The sequence below is a fragment of the Panulirus ornatus genome, chromosome 8, assembly GCF_036320965.1.
Source record: "Panulirus ornatus isolate Po-2019 chromosome 8, ASM3632096v1, whole genome shotgun sequence".
Lineage (NCBI taxonomy): Eukaryota > Metazoa > Arthropoda > Malacostraca > Decapoda > Palinuridae > Panulirus > Panulirus ornatus.
The window spans coordinates 10,882,691-10,909,339 of NC_092231.1; the positions used below are offsets into that span (position 1 = coordinate 10,882,691).

General features: G+C 42.0%; 1 protein-coding gene across 3 annotated transcripts in view; it reads right to left on the reverse strand.

The window, feature by feature from the left end:
- Rab6 (RAS oncogene family member Rab6) overlaps positions 1-26,649 on the reverse strand; it is a 120,253-nt gene that overhangs the window by 63,179 nt on the left and 30,425 nt on the right. For all 3 annotated transcript variants that reach the window (XM_071664129.1, XM_071664130.1, XM_071664128.1), the window contains exon 3: positions 3,706-3,759. In XM_071664129.1, coding sequence (XP_071520230.1) covers positions 3,706-3,759 — 54 coding nt within the window. The remainder of the gene's footprint in view (positions 1-3,705; positions 3,760-26,649) is intronic.

Consider the following 26,649-nt stretch of genomic DNA (forward strand, 5'->3'; position numbering starts at 1 on the left):
GCTCTCATGCTTGGGGTGGTTCTAGTTCTGCATCCTTACTTAACAGGATTGAGTCGAAAGCAATGCGAAAGACAAACTGTCCCAGGCTAATTTTCAAACGATCCCCTAGCCCTATGCTGCAATGGTGGTGCACTTTCCCTCTTCTATACGTATCACTTTGGTTTTAGCTCCCAAGAGCTGGTTGTTTGTGTGCCCATACCACTAGCTAGACCATGCAATACTAGGCAAGCTGCTGCATCACGTGATCACTGTGTGGCCATCAGCAACTAAAGGGTGGGCAGTTTTTAAATCTGCTTCTTATCCTACACGTTGAAGCTCTGGAACTCTCTACCCTCTCATGTCCTTCCCAACAACTATGACCCAGAACATTTCATAAGACAGGTTTTTCACTTTTCAAAAATTCTTATATACTTTCCCTTGTCTTTTCCATTTCATAATTCTTTCTGTATTTTAATTAGGGCCAGGCCTTGATGGGGACTCTTGTCCATGACTGGAGCCTTCAACATGAAAAAAAAGTTTCCTCCATATCTGAAGTTTCTACTCCATTTTGCTGTCATGCATAAATCACCATGTACCTTCCTCTTCATTCTAGTTTAAGCTACCCTACTGTGAAAATCTATATTAACACCTTTATGTCTCTCAATGGATATTTACACGAGGTGAGAGATGCCTCTAAACAGATATCATATACAGAGTTTTGTGCCTCAGTTTGAAAGCTGCATGCATGCTGAATCTGGAGGGTGGCTGAAGTTGCAGTGTACAATAATCTTTTTATGAAAAGTCAGCACAATAATCTCTACCAAAAGTCAGTCATCTGCCAGGTATGCCAATAAGCACATTCTTTTTTCTAAAAGGAAACTGATTACCTTTTAGCTAGATTTACTTGCATTCTGTCCTCATAAATACAATCTCTCCTCGTCATACATAACACCTGACAACACAACTCACACAGTTAATTCTTCAACTCTCTGGATTTTTCTGATGCGAGTACTACACGCTAGCCCTGCCTTTTGGCAAAATGGTAGTAGTGGTAGGTGGGACCATAAGAGAGAAGCATTGGGTAAATATAGTGAGTTGGAACATTAGGTTGGAGCCTCTGCAAACACTGCTCTAAAGTTGCCTCTGCCAGTGGCCTGTTAAGGTGAGGCACTAAAGGCAAAAAAAAGCAGCACTAGGTTCACTAGTTTTGGAGACTAGCGCTGTGGCAATCCCCTTGAGGGAGTTCCAGGTGGGAACAGGGTTGAGATACAGACAGTTAGATTTATAGATTTTGAGGAACAGTTAGATGAACATAATCAGTAATCATTTACTTGGGTAGGTAAAATAAATGATAAAACATGCCCATTGACAAATCACTTGATGTTTAGGGCTATGTTCACACTTTATTGCACAATGTACCAAAACACTGACAAACTATCTGCACACTATATAAGTGTGAAATATACTTTTAAAGTTTTTTCATTTTTGTATCAATATCTCTGAAAGATTTGTTAAACAACTTGAAAAACATGGATTTGAGGGGTGGAAAGTAAAATTTAATGAAACATTAAGTCAACAAACCCAAATCTCAAAATTTCTTCACAATCTGCCCTGTTAGTCTATTATAAAATCTCACCATAACTGTGCTATGACAATCATTCAAAGACTTAGTAATTCCAATTTCTATTCCATGAATGCTGTTGTATTCTCCTCTGTTCATATATTCATTACAGCAAGTTCTTTTTGCAGTTGCCACCTTTTTCTAATTTTGTCATCTTACTCCGCTATTACCTTTAAAATATTACTATACTTTTGTTTACCAGGAATACAAAAAAAAGTTCCAAGACAAACTGGCCAACATAATAATCCCCCTGCAATCCCCCTTCAATCATCCTTTTTCATAAAGAATTTGTGTGAGAAATACAGAGAGAAATAGATGAATTTGTGTGTGTTTAGTAATCTGGAGAAAGTATATAGTAGGAATGCTAGACATGCCTTGTGGAAGGTCTTAAGAATATATGGTGTGGGAGAAAAGCTGCTACAAGCGGTGAGAAGTTATCATCAAGAGTGTAAGGCATGTGTACAAGTAAGAAGAGAAGAGGGTGAATGATTCCAAGCATGCACACATATGTAAAGAATGTAGGGCAATTAAATGTTAAGTGCTTGGCATCTTTGTTAAGGCAACTTCATCATGAGCACGAAGAGTCTCGGGATATGTTGAACAGTGTTTGAAGTGCTGTCAAGTTATTAGTGATGTTAAAATCATAGATGCGATACTTTGACTTCAGTTTCTCTGGAAAGTTTGGCTTCTGATGAATGTATGTCTGGTGTGTTGGAAGTCAAGAGTGTGAAGGGAGGGTAGATGATTTATGCTTGACAGGTATTTTCAGTGTGTGTGTGTTTTGTCAATGTCAAATTTGCTGGGGGATCTGTGAATTGAAAGGAAGGGGTACACTTTTTGTTTCTGCTTGGGGATTGGTAATCAGTTATGGAGTGGTCTGGATCTGAGGGGTCTAGTGCTGCTACAAAGAACTGAGTGCTGAGCAATTAGGGTTAGGACTATACTGAGAGTATCTTGGTTCATCTGTGTAGGTGTTGAGTGTTTGAGGTTGCAAGACAGCTACTTTCACAAGCAGGATAATGTGAGCTCCTCTGAAGAGAAGTTCTTTCACTACACTGTGCTCCCAGTGATACAGCCACACCAAAGGTGACTTTCCACTCATGGTGTGACCTTAAGCATGCCAAATCCTACATATACACATACTCGCTCCCTGCCTACACACACATAAACAAGCACACACACACACACACACACACACACACACACACACACATTCATCTATGATACTTGATCGCAGTTTCCTGCATCAGTAAGGTAGTACCTTTGAAGTAGACGAAGAATGGCCCATCCATTCATATACACACATATATATATATATATATACACAAATGCCCATACACACACATATACATACCAACATATGCATACATATACATACACGCACATATACATACCAACATATGCATACATATACATACACATATACTTGCTTGCTTTCATTCACTCCTGTCGCTACCCCATCCCACACGAAAAAGCTTCGCTACCCCCTGCTTCATCGAGGTAGTGCCAGGAAAACAAACAAAAAAGGCCACATTCATTCACACCTAAACATTTCACATATATACATATATATTTCTTTTTTTTTCATACTTGATTGCCGTTTCCTGCGTTTGTGAGGTAAAATTGGTTTCAAGAGACTTAGCCTGCTCAAAATTGTGCCATGAGTGAAGAGTCACCTTTGGGGAGGCTGCACCATTGGGAATACAGTCCGAGCCATGAGTGAAGAATCACCTTTGGGGAGGCTGCACCATTGGGAATACAATCTCTTTAAAGAACTTTTCATTCCACTAAATTTCCAGGCTCCTGCAGCCAGAGGAAATAAATCAATAACTAACATATCAGTTATACATCCAGTGGTGCACATAAAATCCCCTTCCCAAACAGAAAGTTTCTTAACCACTCTATCCCTCTTTACCATACTTTTAAATTCATGTCAATTCTGTTAATACTAGTTTATTTTCACATTCATGTACTTACTTTCAATAACTGCAAACCTAGCTAGATTCATTCACTTTCCCTTCCAAAATCAACCAATTCTTACACACCCACTTCTACCATCCATTCTCATCATTATCTCACCCTCAGAGAGCTACAATATTACTCACTGTTCTATCCTCCAGGTACATGGTTTTGGATAAGAAGTCGATGCCAATGGTGGCCTGTGGGGAGAGAGCCAGTATTAGTGAACATATCAAAACTTCTACAAAATTCACATTCTTACTGCAAAATATATATATATACACTTAACATATTTGTGGCATGGTGACCCATCATGGCAACCAAGTACTTACACATTTCTATGTTTTGCCTTTTAAACTGTAGAATCAAAGATCTAAAAAAAAATGCTGTCTGACCAGCATGATTCAGCATCATCCAAAATTGAACACAGCACAAAGGTTCACAGGTGTGGACACAAAATTACTTAGCAGCTACAAGAGCAGCAGCACCACTGCCTGGTGCACTGACTGTTTAAAGTGGCAGTGTAAATCACAAACAGGTGGAAATTTCTGCCTGAGACATCTCAAATGCAGTCATGATAGTCTAAACCAAGTAGAAAAGTGACTATTATCATGCTCCTATCATTTCTGGCCCTCCTCATTCTGACTTTGAAGCCTTCACAGTTCAAGCTGAAGATCAATTCTCATATGGGCATTCTCAGTCAGCACCTCTATTTCAAATCTATTCGTACCCACCAGGTAGAGGATTTGGATAATAAAGGGTGAAGGAAGGGCAGTACACTGTAAAGGGTGCATAAGTCTTGGTAGGGCCGGGAAATTAGGACTGGGTGAGATTAGGCAGGACAGTGAGGCATGTAGGTGGGGTAGGGGCATAATGGCTTGAGAGTCAAAGACAGGGTTGGGAAATGAGGGCTAAGGGCAGCATGCTGCACTGAGGGTATGACAATGGGAAAGGAATGGCAGGATGGTTAGTAGAAGATGGGTGGAGTGCAACAATGAGGAATGAAGGCAGGGTAGGGCAATGTGGGATAATGCTGAATCAATGCAGTGAGAATGTGGGCAAGACTGGGAAAGACAGTAAGGAAGGCAAAGCAAAGCAGTAATGGGGATGCAAGGAGCAGAACTAAAGAGAAGGGCAATGTAGGGAAGCAAGGGGTTGAGCAAGGCAGGGAAGAGAGGAAAAAAACAGGAAAGTAAGGAGGGTAAGAACAAAGTAGAGAGGAGAAGGAACAGCAGCACAAGGGAGGACAAGGCAGAGCAAGGAAGGGAGAGTTAGCCAGAGAGACAAGTGGGAGGACATGGCAAGGCAGAGACGAAAAGGGCAAGGTATGGCTGTTAGGAAGGCAAGGCAGAACAGTTAGGAGTGTAAGATATTGAGGAAGAAGGGAGGGCAGGACAGGACAGTGAGGAGGGTAAGGTAGGACAATGAGGGGAAAGGGCAATGATGGGAAGTCTTAGGTAGTGAAAGGAGGGCAGAGCACAGCAATGGCAGTCAAGCCAAGAGCAGGGCAACAAAAGAGGAAGGGCAGACAGTTATGGGGAAGGGTAGAGCATGAAAGTTAGAGGGAAAGCAAGGCCAATGAGAGGGAAGGGCATGAAATGACAGCTGGGACTGTCAAGTGATAGTGAGGGTGGCATGGCACAGAAAGGGTAAGGGTTTAAATAGCCAAGGCACTAAAAACATGTTTCCAGAAATCTTCCAACATATCACAAAGCCTACACCATACACTTATATATACTTTTTAACTGTCTCTTCCATATCAAACCACACTTTCCCCTCTCTAACCCCTTCTTCTTCTCCCTCTAAATGCCTGATTTGAAAAAAGAAAAAAGTGAGGGGTAAGGTGGATGGGTAGGGGATGAGAACAGAGGAATCAAAGTGGAGAGGGCTGGTTACTGTAAGGTGAAGGGATTAGTCGAAGAGGGGCCAGAGCTCACCATAAGGTAAACAGAGTTATTAAGTCTGCAAGAAGACCAAGGAACATGCAATAATATATCACACAAAATATAAGAACACCCAGGATAGGAAGCTTGAATGGCTTTTTAATAAACCAAAAATAAAAAAAAGCAAAGAACAACAACAAAAACATTTTGAAGAAATCCTAACATGTAGTTCAAATAAGTTCCAGCTGAGAAAAACAAGCAGTCTTGTTCATCAAGTAATGCATATGGTAAGAAAAATCTCATTGTGGGTGCAATTACCTCACTAAAGCATGAAAAAGTGAACAAGCATTTTACAATTATATATATATATATATATGGATCTGGCAGCGGATGGAACCATGGAAGCGGAAGTGGATCATAGGGTGGGGGAGGGGGCGAAAATTCTGGGGGCCTTGAAGAATGTGTGGAAGTCGAGAACATTATCTCGGAAAGCAAAAATGGGTATGTTTGAAGGAATAGTGGTTCCAACAATGTTGTATGGTTGCGAGGCGTGGGCTATGGATAGAGTTGTGCGCAGGAGGATGGATGTGCTGGAAATGAGATGTTTGAGGACAATGTGTGGTGTAAGGTGGTTTGATCGAGTGAGTAACGTAAGGGTAAGAGAGATGTGTGGAAATAAAAAGAGCGTGGTTGAGAGAGCAGAAGAGGGTGTTTTGAAGTGGTTTGAGCACATGGAGAGGATGAGTGAGGAAAGATTGACCAAGAGGATATATGTGTCGGAGGTGGAGGGAACAAGGAGAAGAGGGAGACCAAATTGGAGGTGGAAAGATGGAGTGAAAAAGATTTTGTGTGATTGGGGCCTGAACATGCAGGAGGGTGAAAGGAGGGCAAGGAATAGAGTGAATTGGAGCGATGTGGTATACCGGGGTTGACGTGCTGTCAGTGGATTGAATCAAGGCATGTGAAGCGTCTGGGGTAAACCATGGAAAGCTGTGTAGGTATGTATATTTGCGTGAGTGGACATATGTATATACATGTGTATGGGGGGGGGGGTTGGGCCATTTCTTTCGTCTGTTTCCTTGCGCTACCTCGCAAACGCGGGAGACAGCGATAAAGTATAATAAAATAATATAATAATAAATATATATATATATATATATATATATATATATATATATATATATATATATATATATATATATATTTGTTTATGGATGGGGTTGTTAGGGAGGTGAATGCAAGAGTTTTGGAAAGAGGGGCAAGTATGAAGTCTGTTGGGGATGAGAGAGCTTGGGAAGTGAGTCAGTTGTTGTTCGCTGATGATACAGCGCTGGTGGCTGATTCATGTGAGAAACTGCTGAAGCTGGTGACTGAGTTTGGTAAAGTGTGTGAAAGAAGAAAGTTAAGAGTAAATGTGAATAAGAGCAAGGTAATTAGGTACAGTAGGGTTGAGGGTCAAGTCAATTGGGAGGTAAGTTTGAATGGAGAAAAACTGGAGGAAGTAAAGTGTTCTAGATATCTGGGAGTGGATCTGGCAGCGGATGGAACCATGGAAGCAGAAGTGGATCATAGGGTGGGGGAGGGGGGCGAAAATTTTGGGAGCCTTGAAGAATGTGTGGAAGTCAAGAACATTATCTCGGAAAGCAAAAATGGGTATGTTTGAAGGAATAGTGGTTCCAACAACATTGTATGGTTGCGAGGCGTGGGCTATGGATAGAGTTGTGCGCAGGAGGATGGATGTGCTGGAAATGAGATGTTTGAGGACAATGTGTGGTGTGAGGTGGTTTGATCGAGTAAGTAACGTAAGGGTAAGAGAGATGTGTGGAAATAAAAAGAGCGTGGTTGAGAGAGCAGAAGAGGGTGTTTTGAAATGGTTTGGGCACATGGAGAGAATGAGTGAGGAAAGATTGACCAAGAGGATATATGTGTCAGAGGTGGAGGGAACGAGGAGAAGTGGGAGACCAAATTGGAGGTGGAAAGATGGAGTGAAAAAGATTTTGTGTGATCGGGGCCTGAACATGCAGGAGGGTGAAAGGAGGGCAAGGAATAGAGTGAACTGGATCGATGTGGTATACCGGGGTTGACGTGCTGTCAGTGGACTGAATCAGGGCATGTGAAGCGTCTGGGGTAAACCATGGAAAGTTGTGTGGGGCCTGGATGTGGAAAGGGAGCTGTGGTTTTGGGCATTATTGCATAACAGCTAGAGACTGAGTGTGAACGAATGGGGCCTTTGTTGTCTTTTCCTAGTGCTACCTCGCACACATGAGGGGGGAGGGGGGATGGTATTCCATGTGTGGCGAGGTGGCGGTGGGAATGAATAAAGGCAGACAGTGTGAATTGTGTGCATGGGTATATATGTATGTGTCTGTGTGTGTATATATATGTGTACACTGAGATGTATAGGTATGTATATTTGCGTGTGTGAACGTGTATGTATATACATTGTGTATGAGGGTGGGTTGGGCCATTTCTTTCGTCTGTTTCCTTGCGCTACCTCGCTATCGCGGGAAATAGCGAATAGTATGAAAAAAAAAAAAAAAAAAAATATATATATATATATATATATATATATATATATATATATATATATATATATATATATGGGTTTTACTTTCAGCACCACTGATCTTAAACTTTAAGCATTTCCAGCAGGCAGACAATAAAACATCAAAACTGTTACGGATCTTATTTTCTATTTCTTTTGACAAACATAACCTAAACTAACCAGTTTGTTGTGCCGTTCTAATATCCTTATGATAATTAATGGATTATATGTTCTACCAAACTAACCTTAACCAACCAAAAACCATTAAAGTTCAATATGGTACCAATATTAACAACATGCTGTTCCTTGTAAACAGATTACCCATTACCTTCTCTTCCATGGAACCCGTCCCTGTTCCTGGAACTACTATGCCAGCCTAAGACTTACTTCCCGTGTTTTGCCGTGAGGTTTATCAAATCAACATAAGTAATCAGATGATCATCAATACCTGATGTGATATTCATAGGATTTCCACAGAATGCATAAATTTACCTCTTGCAAGCTGGTGTGTTATGCCTTACCACTGCAAAAGGCTGTGAGTTATAATATCTTACCACTGGTAAGCTTCTGTGTTACTACTTAGATCTGGCAAGTCGTGTACATTTTAGCTCTGGCAATCTATTTTGTCACATTCTAGCTCTGGCAAGCTATTATCATATTTTGGGCAAGCCATTGTTATATCACACCTCTGGCAAGCTAGTATGCTATGTCTTGGTCCTGGCAAACTAGTGTATTATGTTCTGGTTCTAGCTAGTTACTGTGTTATGCCTTAGCCCTGTTAAGTTGGTGCATCATGTCTTTGCTTTGAGAGGCTAGCATAGTTCGTCTTAGCTCTCGCAGGCTAGTGCATTATGTCAGCTCTGGCAAACTGGTATGTTATGGCTTATTTCTAGCACGCTATTGCGTTATATCTCAGCTAAGGCAAGCTACTGTGTTATAACACAGCTCAGGTAAACTAATGGCACATCTTTGACATATCCGTATGATACAATAAATTCAATTTTCCTGATATTTTCCACTCTTGCTTCATTGCAACAGAATTTGATCCTACTATTTCTCTGCCTACCACAGAATTATTGCCTATCACAATATCTAAAAACACTCATCTACTTCCTGATCCTCTTCTACCTTTAAAGCATTTAAAAGCACTATCTATGCCAAGCACATGGACTACATTACAGCACTTTATTTATCAATGACTGTTCCCCTTGGAACCTGTCACAATTCTCCAATATGCTTTCCACATTAAACTTCTGGATAAGAGACTTTGATCCTTCCTTCATTTTGTCCTCATGAATTATCAAAAAATTTCCAATCCTAAAAAATCTGAAGACCATTGTAATGAATGGCTTTGAAAGGCTTTCAGAGAGGAACGTTACCTTCCATTGCATTCCTAGCAAATATTATTTTAATGATTTCATCTCCTTTTACCATCTCTTGTGCCATGGCTTGCATTCTCAATGGTTTCACACTTATCAAATGCTCTTCGCAGTAATTTCATAAACTTCAAACTTAATTTCACATACGGATGTTAACTTTGGACCCTACCTACTTCATATCTTCCTCCAATTAGGGAAAAAAGACAATCTTCACAAAATCTTGGGTGTTCACCAAACCATATAAAAAAGAGATACATCCCATAATGAGAGCAAGGGGAGCATGTAGCTGGAACTACAACTCTGGTAGAAAACCACTGGGACCCAACTAACTGCCAACTAACTTGGTGGAACTCAGTTTGTGATGCTTTTAGCTCTATGAAAGTTGGACAAGGGCTGTGGCTTGGTTGGGTGGGGCTGGAGAAGCATGGCAAGTGTGTTTGTATGTGTAACCAGGGTGGAGTGGAGGGGTGTAACCACGATAAGGCACAGAGGTGTGTAGCCTGGGTGGGGCAGTTAGGTCAGGGTGGAAAGGTGGAGGAATGAGGGTGATAGCAAGGCAGTGAGAGGTGTGACCATGGCAGGGAAGTGAGGGTGTGGCCGGCATGGGATAATGAGGTTATGTGAGGCCTGGGTGGAGGCAGTTAGGGGTATAGGAGTGAGGGAGGGAAGTGGGAAGGGAGGAGTGAGGGTTGGGGAGGGACAGTGAAGGGTGTGGTCAAGATGGAGCAGTGGGGGTATATTTGGGTAGGTGTGTGACAGTAACAGCATCTAGAGGACAGGTTCACCACAAAGTGGAGGGGGTGGGCAGTGCATTGTTTCCACAGCCTGCAAGGAATCATAGCATTATTCAATAAAACAAACAATTCAAGTCATAAGACTTCCTTAAGTATATGATGCCTAACAAGTACTATGACCCATTTTTATAACTACCACTTAGATATGTGCTCCAGTTAACTTCCATGGGAATATATATATATATATATATATATATATATATATATATATATATATATATATGTGAAGCGTCTGGGATAAACCATGGAAAGCTGTGTAGGTATGTATATTTGCGTGTGTGGACGTATGTATATACATGTGTATGGGGGGGGGGGCGGTTGGGCCATTTCTTTCGTCTGTTTCCTTGCGCTACCTCACAAACGCGGGAGACAGCGGCAAAGTATAAAAAAAGAAAAAAAAAAAAAAAAAAAAAAAAATATATATATATATATATATATATATATATATATATATATATATATGCACGCATTCCGCCAATCCTCAGGCACCTCACCGTGAGTCATACATACATTAAATAACCTTACCAACCAGTCAACAATACAGTCACCCCCTTTTTTAATAAATTCCACTGCAATACCATCCAAACCTGCTGCCTTGCCGGCTTTCATCTTCCGCAAAGCTTTTACTACCTCTTCTCTGTTTACCAAATCATTTTTCCTAACCCTCTCACTTTGCACACCACCTCGACCAAAACACCCTATATCTGCCACTCTATCATCAAACACATTCAACAAACCTTCAAAATACTCACTCCATCTCCTTCTCACATCACCACTACTTGTTATCACCTCCCCATTTGCGCCCTTCACTGAAGTTCCCATTTGCTCCCTTGTCTTACGCACTTTATTTACCTCCTTCCAGAACATCTTTTTATTCTCCCTAAAATTTAATGATACTCTCTCACCCCAACTCTCATTTGCCCTTTTTTTCACCTCTTGCACCTTTCTCTTGACCTCCTGTCTCTTTCTTTTATACGTCTCCCACTCAACTGCATTTTTTCCCTGCAAAAATCGTCCAAATGCCTCTCTCTTCTCTTTCACTAATACTCTTACTTCTTCATCCCACCACTCACTACCCTTTCTAATCAACCCACCTCCCACTCTTCTCATGCCACAAGCATCTTTTGCGCAATCCATCACTGATTCCCTAAATACATCCCATTCCTCCCCCACTCCCCTTACTTCCATTGTTCTCACCTTTTTCCATTCTGTACTCAGTCTCTCCTGGTACTTCCTCACACAAGTCTCCTTCCCAAGCTCACTTACTCTCACCACCCTCTTCACCCCAACATTCACTCTTTTTTTCTGAAAACCCATACAAATCTTCACCTTAGCCTCCACAAGATAATGATCAGACATCCCTCCAGTTGCACCTCTCAGCACATTAACATCCAAAAGTCTCTCTTTCGCGCGCCTGTCAATTAACATGTAATCCAATAACGCTCTCTGGCCAACTCTCCTACTTACATAAGTATACTTATGTATATCTCGCTTTTTAAACCAGGTATTCCCAATCATCAGTCCTTTTTCAGCACATAAATCTACAAGCTCTTCACCATTTCCATTTACAACACTGAACACCCCATGTATACCAATTATTCCCTCAACTGCCACATTACTCACACTTGCATTCAAATCACCCATCACTATAACCCGGTCTCGTGCATCAAAACCACTAACACAGTCATTCAGCTGCTCCCAAAACACTTGCCTCTCATGATCTTTCTTCTCATGCCCAGGTGCATATGCACCAATAATCACCCATCTCTCTCCATCAACTTTCAGTTTTACCCATATTAATCGAGAATTTACTTTCTTACATTCTATCACGTACTCCCACAACTCCTGTTTCAGGAGTACTGCTACTCCTTCCCTTGCTCTTGTCCTCTCACTAACCCCTGACTTTACTCCCAAGACATTCCCAAACCACTCTTCCCCTTCACCCTTGAGCTTCGTTTCACTCAGAGCCAAAACATTCAGGTTCCTTTCCTCAAACATACTACCTATCTCTCCTTTTTTCACATCTTGGTTACATCCACACACATTTAGGCACCCCAATCTGAGCCTTCGAGGAGTATGAGCACTCCCCGCGTGACTCCTTCTTCTGTTTCCCATTTTAGAAAGTTAAAAAAAAAAATACAAGGAGGGGAGGATTTCTGGCCCCCCGCTCCCGTCCCCTCTAGTCGCTTTCTACGACACGCGAGGAATGCATGGGAAGTATTCTTTCACCCCTATCCCCAGGGATAATATACATATATATATATATATATATATATATATATACACATACACACACATACACACACACACGCACATATACACACACACACACACATACATATATATACATATGAAAAATGTAAGAAACAATTTAGAAAACAAACTTCTAGCTTGAAATGAAAAGAAAAAAATGAATGTCACATAATGGTTCAACCTCTGGCTATGGAAAAAGGAAATGTTTAATTTATTTACACAAAAGTCAATAGTAGTTCTCATCAGTTTAACCACTGTATCAATAAGCTTCAATGTCTAAGCTACATTTTTTCCAATTTCACTATTTTCTTGTCAAAGCACCATGTATGAAAACTATCACTCCAGTAACACAACTATAAACATTTACTTCTCCTTTAAAAAAGTTCTGGGGAAGTCTGTCTCGATACACTGCGGGACACTACCACCTGACCATACTCTGTTGGTTCATCTGTTTGGGGAGTTAACAGTGAAGGATTTCTCTTTAAAATAGGGATTCCTGAGTCAGTCACTGGGAGTGAATGTGAAACCATGGAATCTTTGACCTTCCTTGAAGATATTCACTCATCTTGTAAAAGAATTTTCCATGATGTTGCTGAAGAGTGTGAAAGCAAATTCAGCTTGAATGCCATCAATTTTTTGTCATTCTCTGTGGTGGCAGATCCAAGTAGTCATCATCAGGTTTGCTTCCTGCAAGAGGCGCCCTTCTCATGCATTTCTGTTGAGTCTTTTGAGATACATTCCCATCTTTCTCTAAACCTCATGTATTTCACGTCCTCTGGGGCTTCATCTGGTTCACTGCAGACTGCATCAGAATCACGAAAAAGTGGGTAATGCTGTAAGATGACTGGCTGACTATACTGCTTAAGTGCATGACTCTGCCAGTGTTTACAAGCTTCTCTGTCACCTGCAGCACAACTTAGCTGTTTTGATATAATCTTTATTTTGTTCAATGCTGGCTGGCAGAGGAAACAGTTATCTCCTTCTAGAGCCATACTGTTTATGATGATAAAGGTGACCCCCTCTATCTGCATTAGATCCACAGGACCAACATCAAAAGCCCGTTGGAAGCATATTGCCATTGTACAAAGGCAAAGGGGATAAGAGTGAGTGCTCAAATTACAGAGGTACAAGTTTGTTGAGTATTCCTGGTAAATTATATGGGAGGGTATTGATTGAGAGGGTGAAAGCATGTACAGAGCATCAGATTGGGGAAGAGCAGTGTGGTTTCAGAAGTGGTAGAGGATGTGTGGATCAGGTGTTTGCTTTGAAGAATGTATGTGAGAAATACTTAGAAAAGCAAATGGATTTGTATGTAGCATTTATGGATCTGGAGAAGGCATATGATAGAGTTGATAGAGATGCTCTGTGGAAGGTATTAAGAATATATGGTGTGGGAGGAAAGTTGTTAGAAGCAGTGAAAAGTTTTTATTGAGGATGTAAGGCATGTGTACGTGTAAGAAGAGAGGAAAGTGATTGGTTCTCAGTGAATGTAGGTTTGCGGCAGGGGTGTGTGATGTCTCCATGGTTGTTTAATTTGTTTATGGATGGGGTTGTTAGGGAGGTGAATGCAAGAGTTTTGGAAAGAGGGGCAAGTATGAAGTCTGTTGGGGATGAGAGAGCTTGGGAAGTGAGTCAGTTGTTGTTCGCTGATGATACAGCGCTGGTGGCTGATTCATGTGAGAAACTGCAGAGCCTGGTGACTGAGTTTGGTAAAGTGTGTGAAAGAAGAAAGTTAAGAGTAAATGTGAATAAGAGCAAGGTTATTAGGTACAGTAGGGTTTAGGGTCAAGTCAATTGGGAGGTAAGTTTGAATGGAAAAAAAACGGAGGAAGTAAAGTGTTTAATTTCTGGGGGTGGATCTGGCACGGATGGAACCATGGAAGCAGAAGTGGATCATAGGGTGGGGAGGGGGGCGAAAATTTGGGGGCCTTAAAGAATGGTGGAAAGTCAAGAACTTATTCGGAAAGAAAAAATGGGAGGTTTGAAGGAATAGTGGTTCCAACAAATTGTATGGTTGCGAGGGTGGGCTTGGAAAGGGTTTGTGCCAGGAGGGGATGTGCTGAAATGAGATTTTTGAGGACAATGTGGGGTGTGAGGGGGTTTTGATCGAGTAAGTAAGAAGGGTAAGAGAAGTGGGGAAATAAAAAAGGCGTGGTTAGAGAGCAAAAGAGGGTGTTTTTTAAAAGGGTTTTGGGCACATGGAGGAATGAGTGGGGGAAAGTTTGCCAGGGATATATGTTCGAGGGGGAGGGAACGGGGAAATGGGAGACCAAATTGGAGTGGAAGTGGAGTGAAAAATTTTGGGGATCGGGGCCAAATCAGGAGGGTGAAAAGGGCAAGGAATGGGAGAAACGGATCGATTGGAATACGGGGTTGCGTGCTTAAGTGGACTAAATCGGGCATGTAAAGGGCTCGGGGGTTTAACCCCAATAAAAGTTGTGTGGGGCCTGGAGTAAAAGGGAGCGTGGTTTTGGCTTTTTTGCATAACCGGGGGGATTGATGTGAACGAAGGGGGCCCTTTTTTGTCTTTTCCTATGCTACCTCGCACCGAGGGGGGAGGGGGGATGGTATTCCATGTGTGGGGAGGTGGCGGTGGAATGAAAAAAGGGGCAGACAGTGTAAATTTGTGTGCAGGGGTATATATGTATGTGTCTGTGTGTTTATAATGTGTACACTGAGATTTTTAAAGGTATGTTATTTGGGGGTGTGAAGTGATGTATTACTTTGGAGAGGGGGGTTTGGGGCCCATTTTTTTCGTCTTTTTCCTTGCGCTCCCTCGCATGGGGAAATAGCGAATAGTATGAAAAAAAAAAAAAAAAAAAAAAAAAAATATTTATATAATATATATTATAATATATATTTTAAAATATTTGGGTTTTACTTTCAGCCCCCTGATTTAAATTTTTAAAGCATTTCCCAGGGGCAGAAAATAAACATAAAAATTTTAGGGTCTTATTTTTATTTTTTTTTGACAAACATAACCTAAACTAAATTTGTTGTGCCTTTCTAATATCCTTATGATAATTAAGGATTATATGTTCTTTCCAAAATAATTAACCAACCAAAAACCATTAAAGTTCAATATGGTACCAAAAATTAACAACTGCTGTTCCTTGTAAAAAAGATTTCCATTACCTTTTCTTCCCTGGAACCGTCCCCGTTCCGGAAAAACATGCCACCTAAGACTTACTTCCCGTGTTTTGCCGTGAGGTTTTTCAAATAAATAAGTAATAAAAATGATATCAATACCCGATGTGATATTTTGGATTTCACGAATGCTAAAATTTACCCCTTGCAAAACTGGTGTGTTTTGCCTTTCCACTGCAAAAGGTGGATTTTAATATCTTACCACTGGTAAGCCTTTTGTTTCTATAAATTTGGGAAATCGTGTACATTTTGCTCGGCAATCATTTTGTCAATTTAGTCTGGCGCTATTTTTTCATATTTTGGGCAAGCCATTGTTATATCACACCTTGGCAAGTAGTAGCTATGTCTTGGTCCTGGCAAAATAGTGTTTTTTGTTTTGGTTTTGCTAGTTAGTTATGCCTTACCCTGTTTAAATTGGTGCCATGTCTTTGTTTTGAGGCACAAGTTCGTCTTAGCTCCCCGCAGGCTATGCTTATGTCACTCTGGGAAAAGGTTTTTATGGTTATTTTGCAGCTTTTGCGTTATTCTCAGCTAAGGAAGCTACTGTGTTATAACAAGAGGTAAACTAAAGGCCATCTTTGACATATCCGTTTGATACAATAAATTTCAAAATTTTTCCCGATATTTTCCATTTTTCTTTATTGCAACAGAAATTTGATCCTCTATTTTTTGCTACCACAGAAATTTTGCCTATCACCCTATCTAAAAAACACCCCTCTACTTCCTGATCCCTTTTTTCCCTTTAACATTTAAAAGCACTTTCATGCCAAAACACATGGCTACATTACAGCACTTTATTTATCAATAGTTCCCCTTGGAACCTGTCACAATTCTCCAATTGTTTTCCCCATTAAAATTCTGGATAAAAGACTTTGATCCTTCCTTCATTTTGCCTCATGAATTTCAAAAAAATTTCCAATCCCAAAAAATCGAAGCCATTTTAATGAAAGGTTTGAAAGGCTTTCAGAAGGAAAAGACCTTTTCCCGCATTCTAGCAAATATTATTTTTAAAAAATTTTTCTCTTTTTTCCATCTTTGTGCCCTGGTTGGATTTTCAATGGTTTCACCTTATCAATGCTCTTCGCAGTAATTTCAAAACTTCAAACTTAATTTCCATACGGGTGTAAATTTGGGCCTCCTACTTCATATCTTTTCCCCAATTAGGGAAAAAAAGCAATCTTCACAAAAATTTTGGGGGTTCACCAAACCCAAAAAAAGAGTAATCCCTAATGGAGCAAGGGGGCTGAGTGGGAAATACAACTCTGGTAGAAAAAACCCCTTGGGACCCAATAACTGCCAATAACTTTGGGGGAACTCAGTTTGTGATGCTTTTAGCCTTGAAAGTTGGGCAAAAGGGGGTGGGGTTGGGTGGGGCTGGAGAAGAAAGGGGAAGTGTGTTTGTATGTGTAAACCGGGTGGAGTGGAGGGGTGTAACCCCGATAAGGCACAGAGGGGGGTGCCGGGTGGGCATTAGGTCAGGTGGAAAAGGGGGGGAATGAGGGGGATAGCAAGGCAGTGAAGGGGTGACCATGGCGGGAAGTGAGGGGGTGGCCGGGTGGGATAAGAGGTTATGTGAGGGCCTGGGTGGAGGGAGTTAGGGGTATGGAGTGAGGGAGGGAAATGGGAAGGGAGGAGGGGGTATATATATATATGTGAAGCGTCTGGGATAAACCATGGAAAGCTGTGTAGGGTATGTATATTTGCGTGTGTGGTACGTATGTATATACATGTGTATGGGGGGGGGGGGTTGGGCCATTTCTTTCGTCTGTTTCCTTGCGCTACCTCACAAACGCGGGAGACAGCGACAAAGTATAAAAAAGAAAAAAAAAAAAAAAAAAAAAAAAAATATATTATATATATATATAATATATTATTATATATATATATATATATATATATATATATATATATTTATATATATTATATGCACGCATTCCGCCAATCCTCAGGCACCTCACCGTGAGTCATACATACATTAAATAACCTTACCAACCAGTCAACAATACAGTCACCCCCTTTTTTAATAAATTCCACTGCAATACCATCCAAACCTGCTGCCTTGCGGCTTTCATCTTCCGCAAAGCTTTTACTACCTCTTCTCTGTTTACCAAATCATTTTTCCCTAACCCTCTCACTTTGCACACCACCTCGACCAAAACACCCTATATCTGCCACTCTATCATCAAACACATTCAACAAACCTTCAAAATACTCACTCCATCTCCTTCTCACATCACCACTACTTGTTATCACCTCCCCATTTGCGCCCTTCACTGAAGTTCCCATTTGCTCCCTTGTCTTACGCACTTTATTTACCTCCTTCCAGAACATATTTTTATTCTCCCTAAAATTTAATGATACTCTCTCACCCCAACTCTCATTTGCCCTTTTTTTCACCTCTTGCACCTTTCTCTTGACCTCCTGTCTCTTTCTTTTATACGTCTCCCACTCAACTGCATTTTTTCCCTGCAAAAATCGTCCAAATGCCTCTCTCTTCTCTTTCACTAATACTCTTACTTCTTCATCCCACCACTCACTACCCTTTCTAATCAACCCACCTCCCACTCTTCTCATGCCACAAGCATCTTTTGCGCAATCCATCACTGATTCCCTAAATACATCCCATTCCTCCCCCACTCCCCTTACTTCCATTGTTCTCACCTTTTTCCATTCTGTACTCAGTCTCTCCTGGTACTTCCTCACACAAGTCTCCTTCCCAAGCTCACTTACTCTCACCACCCTCTTCACCCCAACATTCACTCTTCTTTTCTGAAAACCCATACAAATCTTCACCTTAGCCTCCACAAGATAATGATCAGACATCCCTCCAGTTGCACCTCTCAGCACATTAACATCCAAAAGTCTCTCTTTCGCGCGCCTGTCAATTAACACGTAATCCAATAACGCTCTCTGGCCAACTCTCCTACTTACATAAGTATACTTATGTATATCTCGCTTTTTAAACCAGGTATTCCCAATCATCAGTCCTTTTTCAGCACATAAATCTACAAGCTCTTCACCATTTCCATTTACAACATTGAACACCCCATGTATACCAATTATTCCCTCAACTGCCACATTACTCACACTTGCATTCAAATCACCCATCACTATAACCCGGTCTCGTGCATCAAAACCACTAACACACTCATTCAGCTGCTCCCAAAACACTTGCCTCTCATGATCTTTCTTCTCATGCCCAGGTGCATATGCACCAATAATCACCCATCTCTCTCCATCAACTTTCAGTTTTACCCATATTAATCGAGAATTTACTTTCTTACATTCTATCACGTACTCCCACAACTCCTGTTTCAGGAGTACTGCTACTCCTTCCCTTGCTCTTGTCCTCTCACTAACCCCTGACTTTACTCCCAAGACATTCCCAAACCACTCTTCCCCTTCACCCTTGAGCTTCGTTTCACTCAGAGCCAAAACATTCAGGTTCCTTTCCTCAAACATACTACCTATCTCTCCTTTTTTCACATCTTGGTTACATCCACACACATTTAGGCACCCCAATCTGAGCCTTCGAGGAGTATGAGCACTCCCCGCGTGACTCCTTCTTCTGTTTCCCATTTTAGAAAGTTAAAAAAAAAAATACAAGGAGGGGAGGATTTCTGGCCCCCCGCTCCCGTCCCCTCTAGTCGCTTTCTACGACACGCGAGGAATGCATGGGAAGTATTCTTTCACCCCTATCCCCAGGGATAATATACATATATATATATATATATATATATATATACACATACACACACACACGCACATATACACACACACACACACATACATATATATACATATGAAAAATGTAAGAAACAATTTAGAAAACTGAAACTTCTAGCTTGAAATGAAAAGAAAAAAATGAATGTCACATAATGGTTCAACCTCTGGCTATGGAAAAAGGAAATGTTTAATTTATTTACACAAAAGTCAATAGTAGTTCTCATCAGTTTAACCACTGTATCAATAAGCTTCAATGTCTAAGCTACATTTTTTCTAATTTCACTATTTTCTTGTCAAAGCACCATGTATGAAAACTATCACTCCAGTAACACAACTATAAACATTTACTTCTCCTTTAAAAAAGTTCTGGGGAAGTCTGTCTCGATACACTGCGGGACACTACCACCTGACCATACTCTGTTGGTTCATCTGTTTGGGGAGTTAACAGTGAAGGATTTCTCTTTAAAATAGGGATTCCTGAGTCAGTCACTGGGAGTGAATGTGAAACCATGGAATCTTTGACCTTCCTTGAAGATATTCACTCATCTTGTAAAAGAATTTTCCATGATGTTGCTGAAGAGTGTGAAAGCAAATTCAGCTTGAATGCCATCAATTTTTTGTCATTCTCTGTGGTGGCAGATCCAAGTAGTCATCATCAGGTTTGCTTCCTGCAAGAGGCGCCCTTCTCATGCATTTCTGTTGAGTCTTTTGAGATACATTCCCATCTTTCTCTAAACCTCATGTATTTCACGTCCTCTGGGGCTTCATCTGGTTCACTGCAGACTGCATCAGAATCACGAAAAAGTGGGTAATGCTGTAAGATGACTGGCTGACTATACTGCTTAAGTGCATGACTCTGCCAGTGTTTACAAGCTTCTCTGTCACCTGCAGCACAACTTAGCTGTTTTGATATAATCTTTATTTTGTTCAATGCTGGCTGGCAGAGGAAACAGTTATCTCCTTCTAGAGCCATCCTGTTTATGATGATAAAGGTGACCCCCTCTATCTGCATTAGATCCACAGGACCAACATCAAAAGCCCGTTGGAAGCATATTGCCATTGTACAAAGGCAAAGGGGATAAGAGTGAGTGCTCAAATTACAGAGGTACAAGTTTGTTGAGTATTCCTGGTAAATTATATGGGAGGGTATTGATTGAGAGGGTGAAAGCATGTACAGAGCATCAGATTGGGGAAGAGCAGTGTGGTTTCAGAAGTGGCAGAGGATGTGTGGATCAGGTGTTTGCTTTGAAGAATGTATGTGAGAAATACTTAGAAAAGCAAATGGATTTGTATGTAGCATTTATGGATCTGGAGAAGGCATATGATAGAGTTGATAGAGATGCTCTGTGGAAGGTATTAAGAATATATGGTGTGGGAGGAAAGTTGTTAGAAGCAGTGAAAAGTTTTTATTGAGGATGTAAGGCATGTGTACGTGTAGGAAGAGAGGAAAGTGATTGGTTCTCAGTGAATGTAGGTTTGCGGCAGGGGTGTGTGATGTCTCCATGGTTGTTTAATTTGTTTATGGATGGGGTTGTTAGGGAGGTGAATGCAAGAGTTTTGGAAAGAGGGGCAAGTATGAAGTCTGTTGGGGATGAGAGAGCTTGGGAAGTGAGTCAGTTGTTGTTCGCTGATGATACAGCGCTGGTGGCTGATTCATGTGAGAAACTGCAGAGCCTGGTGACTGAGTTTGGTAAAGTGTGTGAAAGAAGAAAGTTAAGAGTAAATGTGAATAAGAGCAAGGTTATTAGGTACAGTAGGGTTGAGGGTCAAGTCAATTGGGAGGTGAGTTTGAATGGAGAAAAACTGGAGGAAGTAAAGTGTTTTAGATATCTGGGAGTGGATCTGGCAGCGGATGGAACCATGGAAGCGGAAGTGGATCATAGGGTGGGGGAGGGGGCAAAAATTCTGGGAGCCTTGAAGAATGTGTGGAAGTCGAGAACAGTATCTCGGAAAGCAAAAATGGGTATGTTTGAAGGAATAGTGGTTCCAACAATGTTGTATGGTTGCGAGGCGTGGGCTATGGATAGAGTGGTGCACAGGAGGATGGATGTGCTGGAAATGAGATGTTTGAGGACAATGTGTGGTGTGAGGTGGTTTGATCGAGTAAGTAACGTAAGGGTAAGAGAGATGTGTGGAAATAAAGAGAGCGTGGTTGAGAGAGCAGAAGAGGGTGTTTTAAAATGGTTTGGGCACATGGAGAGAATGAGTGAGGAAAGATTGACCAAGAGGATATATGTGTCGGAGGTGGAGGTAACGAGGAGAAGAGGGAGACCAAATTGGAGGTGGAAAGATGGAGTGAAAAAGATTTTGTGTGATCGGGGCCTGAACATGCAGGAGGGTGAAAGGAGGGCAAGGAATAGAGTGAATTGGAGCGATGTGGTATACCGGGGTTGACGTGCTGTCAGTGGATTGAATCAAGGCATGTGAAGCGTCTGGGGTAAACCATGGAAAGCTGTGTAGGTATGTATATTTGCGTGTGTGGACGTATGTATATACATGTGTATGGGGGTGGGTTGGGCCATTTCTTTCGTCTGTTTCCTTGCGCTACCTCGCAAACGCGGGAGACAGTGACAAAAAAAAAAAAAAAAAAAAAATATATATCCCTTGGGGATAGGGGTGAAAGAATAATTCCCACGTATTCCCCTGCGTGTCGTAGAAGGCGACTAAAAGGGAAGGGAGTGGGGGGCTGGAAATCCTCCCCTTTTTTTTTTGTTTTTTTTTTTCCCAAAGAAGGAACAGAGAAGGGGGCCAGGTGAGGATATTCCCTCAAAGGCCCAGTCCTCTGTTCTTAACGCTACCTCGCTAATGCGGGACATGGCGAATAGTACGAAAGAGAAAGAAAGATATATATATATATATATATACATACGTGTGTGTGTGTGTGTGTGTGTGTGTGCGTCGGAGTTGGAGGGAGGAGGGAGAGGCGGGAGACCAAATTGGAGGTGGAGGGGTGAAGTTGGGAAGATTTTGCGCAGTCGGGGCCTGAACATGCAGGAGGGTGAAGGGCAGAAAGAATTGGAACGATGTGGTATACTGAGGTCGATGTGCTGTCAATGGATCGAACCAGGGAATGTGAAGCGTCTGGGGTAAACCATGGAAAGGTCTGTGGGGCCTGGATGTGGACAGGGAGCTGTGGTTTGGGTGCATTACAAAGCTAGAGACGGAGTGTGAACGAATGTGACCTTTTTTGTCTGTTTTCCTGGCAATCCCTCACTGATGTGGGGGGTAACGATGCTTATTTCCTGTGGGGAGGTTAACGACAGAAATGGACGAGGGCAAGCAAGTATGAATATGTACGTGTATATACATATATGTTGATATGTATATGTATATATATGTGCATATAGCGTTTATGTATATACATGTGTATTGGAAAGGATCATAATTGAGTGTGTGATCAAGTATGTTCCTATGAGTCCACAGGGAAATGAAACATGAGTTCCCAAATGCACTTTAGTGTAATAATCACATCATGAGGGATGATACGGGAAAGGAATGTCAACTGATATACAAATGAGTTATATTTCTTTCTTGTATCTCCCCTGATGATGTGATTATTACATGAAAGTGCACTTGGGAACTTATCGCGTTTCATTCCCGGTGGACTCATAGGAATACGTGTATACGAGTGGATGGGCCATTCTTTGTTTCCTGGAGCCACCTCGCTGACGCGGGAAACAGCGATTAAGGTTTTGTTGGGCCTGGATATGGAAAGAGAGCTATGGTTTCGGTTCATTACCATGACAGCTAGAGACTGAGTGTGAACGAGTGTGGCTTTGTTGTCTTTTCCTAGCGTTACCTCACGCGTGTGCAGGGGGAGGGGGGTGCCATTTCATGTGTGGCGGGGTGGCGACGAGAATGGCTGAGGGCAGGAAGTATGAATACATACATCTGTATAAATGTATTTGTCTGTGTATGTATAAGTATGTATACAGTGAAATGTATAGGTATGCATGTGTGCGTGTGTGAGCGTGTATGTGGGTGGGATGGGCCATTCTTTCGCGTTTCCTTGCGCTACCTCGCTAACGCGGGAAACAGCGACAAAGTATGTATATATATATATATATATATATATATATATATATATACATATATATATATATATATATATATATATATATATATATATATATATATATATATATAACCATTAAATGGGTAAAAGAAACACCCGAGTACGAATGTAACAAACGAGAGGATACACGACGCTTATGAGATACCACTCAACTGTCTGGTGGTTTACCACGGCGTCCTGGCATGCCCTAAGGCGAGTCGCAAGTTTTGATTCGGGGATACAAAATATACTTCACGCTGAACGAAAATTTCTTGTTTCAACCGAGTTCCTAGATGTTGGCGCAGCCGTCATAACCATTACAAAAGTTAGGGAACAAACCAGCCAGTTGCAGCTGCCAACCATTTCTCAAAACTCTCGGTGAGTGAATCAGTAAGCTAGTCAGCCAGCGAAAGAGTAGAACGGGTCCTACCAAACACCTGACCAGCTATCCACTTGCCTACTCTCTGAATAACCCCACCCAGCGAAAGCTAACGGCATGATCTTGCTCCACAACTAAGGTGAATGAATCTAACTTATCTGAAGTCTTGCTCTTACCAAACACCAGTTCGGCTAACGTCAACACGCCAGTGGAAGTTCTTAGGTTTCGACCAGAGACGAAGGAGCGACAACATCGCCTCTTCCGATGCTTCCCACCACACAGTGACTTTGGAGAGTGGGCGGAGGAGTGTCAGGCACCAAGGCGTGTGAATGACATTCTCCTCGGAAACACCAGCACCGGAGGTACATACTTAGCTGAAGTAAACGGTCAGTCAACTAACAAGACATATAGACACAAACCCCGTCCACTTATCAATCAACATCACTACCACATCAACTATAACCCCTTCCTGTGTCTTGTCACGGCCTCAGTATGTAATCAAACACCACCACCTGAACCACTAAGATAACCATTCATACTCAATTTGATCCACGATGAGGCGTGGGAGAAGCAGTGTAGCTAGTGTACTGGTTACTGTGTCAGCCAAGTGACCTACAAATTAAAGCTGCCACTGCTGGACACTCCACTCAGCCCTGACACGTTGGTCCCTCTTACCCCCAAGGTTAGACATTTACCCGGCTCACACGCAAAGATAAACATGGAACCGGTCAGCTGGCCTTGCTAAGAGGTGTGTGTGTGTGTGTGTGTGTGTGAAAAGTCAACGGCTTGTACAATTACTGCTTGGGAAAACACAGTTCAAAGAACAGTGGATAGAAGTCCCCAATTCTTTCGTAGCCCTTGTCAATTATGTGGCAATGATCTGGAGGTCAATTATGACGCCTGTAACTTGCGGGACGGGTTCGAGCCTTTCCACTTGGCACACTGTGAACTTGTACGAGAGCAATGCGAAGAGTCTTCACATATCGCTCCATCTGTTGGATGATGATTCAAACCACTTAAATCACGTCATTTGTGGGACGGCGGTTCAAGCATCCCTAAGGATCAACGAATTTTTGAGATGGTAGTTCGAGATTCCCTGTGGATCGCGTATTATTTTTTTTTTTTTGGAGGGGGGGGGGGGGGGGGGGGGGAAGTGATTCGAAGCCGCAATGGTGCCTTTTTATTTTCGCCTCGGAGCGACGAATTTACTGTCCACTCTTACCCATTGTGTGTGTGGCGGCGCCAGAGGAAACAGACTCCACAAAGGGTCTCAGGATTAGGCCTCACTGACTGGATTACAAGTTACACTGTGGGAAAATGTTAACAATGTTTGGCCGGCAGTGAAGGAATCATCCAGTAGTTCACTTGGTAAGTGAAACCGTTCACAAACACACAACCACCACGACTGGATTCATGTATCCACATATATATATATAACAGCTGTACTAATTCATACAGGCAAAGTTAGGATGTTTTTCAAGCTGGTAAAACATTGTATAAGGATGAAAACATGAAACGTTAACATCTACCTCTCAGAGTCTGGCAAGGATCATCTTTGGACTCTAGGTACTACGGTAGTCAAGCACACAAGTTGCAGCGTCGCTAGCAAAGTTTACATTTGCTTTTGTTCGGTATCCTCAGGACGGACAAACTCCCAATAGTATACACAGCCTAGCCTATGTCCGGCAACACCATGAAGACGAAGTCTTATGGTAGATGGGTCTGCTGGTGCCGATATCCCTTCGCCTCAGGAGTAAAAAAAAAAAAAAGGTTTTCGTTCATAATCTTCCAGGATAACTTTTATGGCTAACTGCAGGCAGGCCCAGTGATGATCAATTTCACCCAACAAGGCAGGGATTTTTGTGCTAATCCACTGTAAAGTCCATCAAAGTGGCATGAGCGACCTTCGGTGGCCACATTGACAAACCTATGGCAACCCTGTCCATCATTCCGTCGACTCCTACGACCAGCCTCTGGCAAATGCATAATCGGTTCAGGTGCCACCGTTAGGCATGAATGGCGTGGCCTCTGACCTGACCTGAGGAGAGTCAAGGTTAAAGGTGAGGCCATCAAGCCTCCAAAGGGTCGTGCGGAACGAGGTCATTAAGTTAATGACGAGCATCTCACACACACACACACACACACACACACACACACACACACACACACACACAAACAGCGAACAATTCCAAACGAGCAATGAAAAAAATATACGAAAAAATTATTTAAAAAACAGCATCAAGAAAGAGGTGAGGGGGGAGGAGGAGGACAGAGAACAAAAGGAGGAGGGAGAAGCAAGACAGAAGAGCAGAGACGGAAAGAGAGAGGAGGGAGGCGTAAGGAGGGCGGAAAGACAACTGAAGAAATACGAAAGAGGATTATAGAATGAAGGAGAGGAGGATGGAGGAGGAAAGAAAGATGGAGATAGAAGGGAAGAACACATAATAAAGCAGACACGACGAAAGTGGATGAACAAGGTAGAATGAAGAGAAGGGCTGGAGGAAGATGATGATGGAAAAGACGAAGAAAAAAAGATATTGAAAAAAGAAAGATGAAAACATAGGAAGACAAGAGGAGGAGGAGGAGGAGGAGGAGGATGAGGATAATCCATATCACGTTTCACTAGAGCTCACGATGGGGATGGTAGCCTTCAACAGGTCTTCATCTACCACATTTTATAAACAAGACCTTTGAGCATGACGGTGCGATGGCCTCGACCTAATGACCTTACCCTTACGGGTCAGGTCAGAGGCCAGGCCATCAATAACCAAGGTTCGTAACGTCGTCCTCAAAGGAGTTGGAGAAAAAAAAAAAAAGTCAACTCAAGAACACCGTTACACAACAGAAACGAGAGAGAGAGAGAGAGAGAGAGAGAGAGAGAGAGAGAGAGAGAGAGAGAGAGAGAGAGAGAGAGAGAGAGAGAGAGAGCA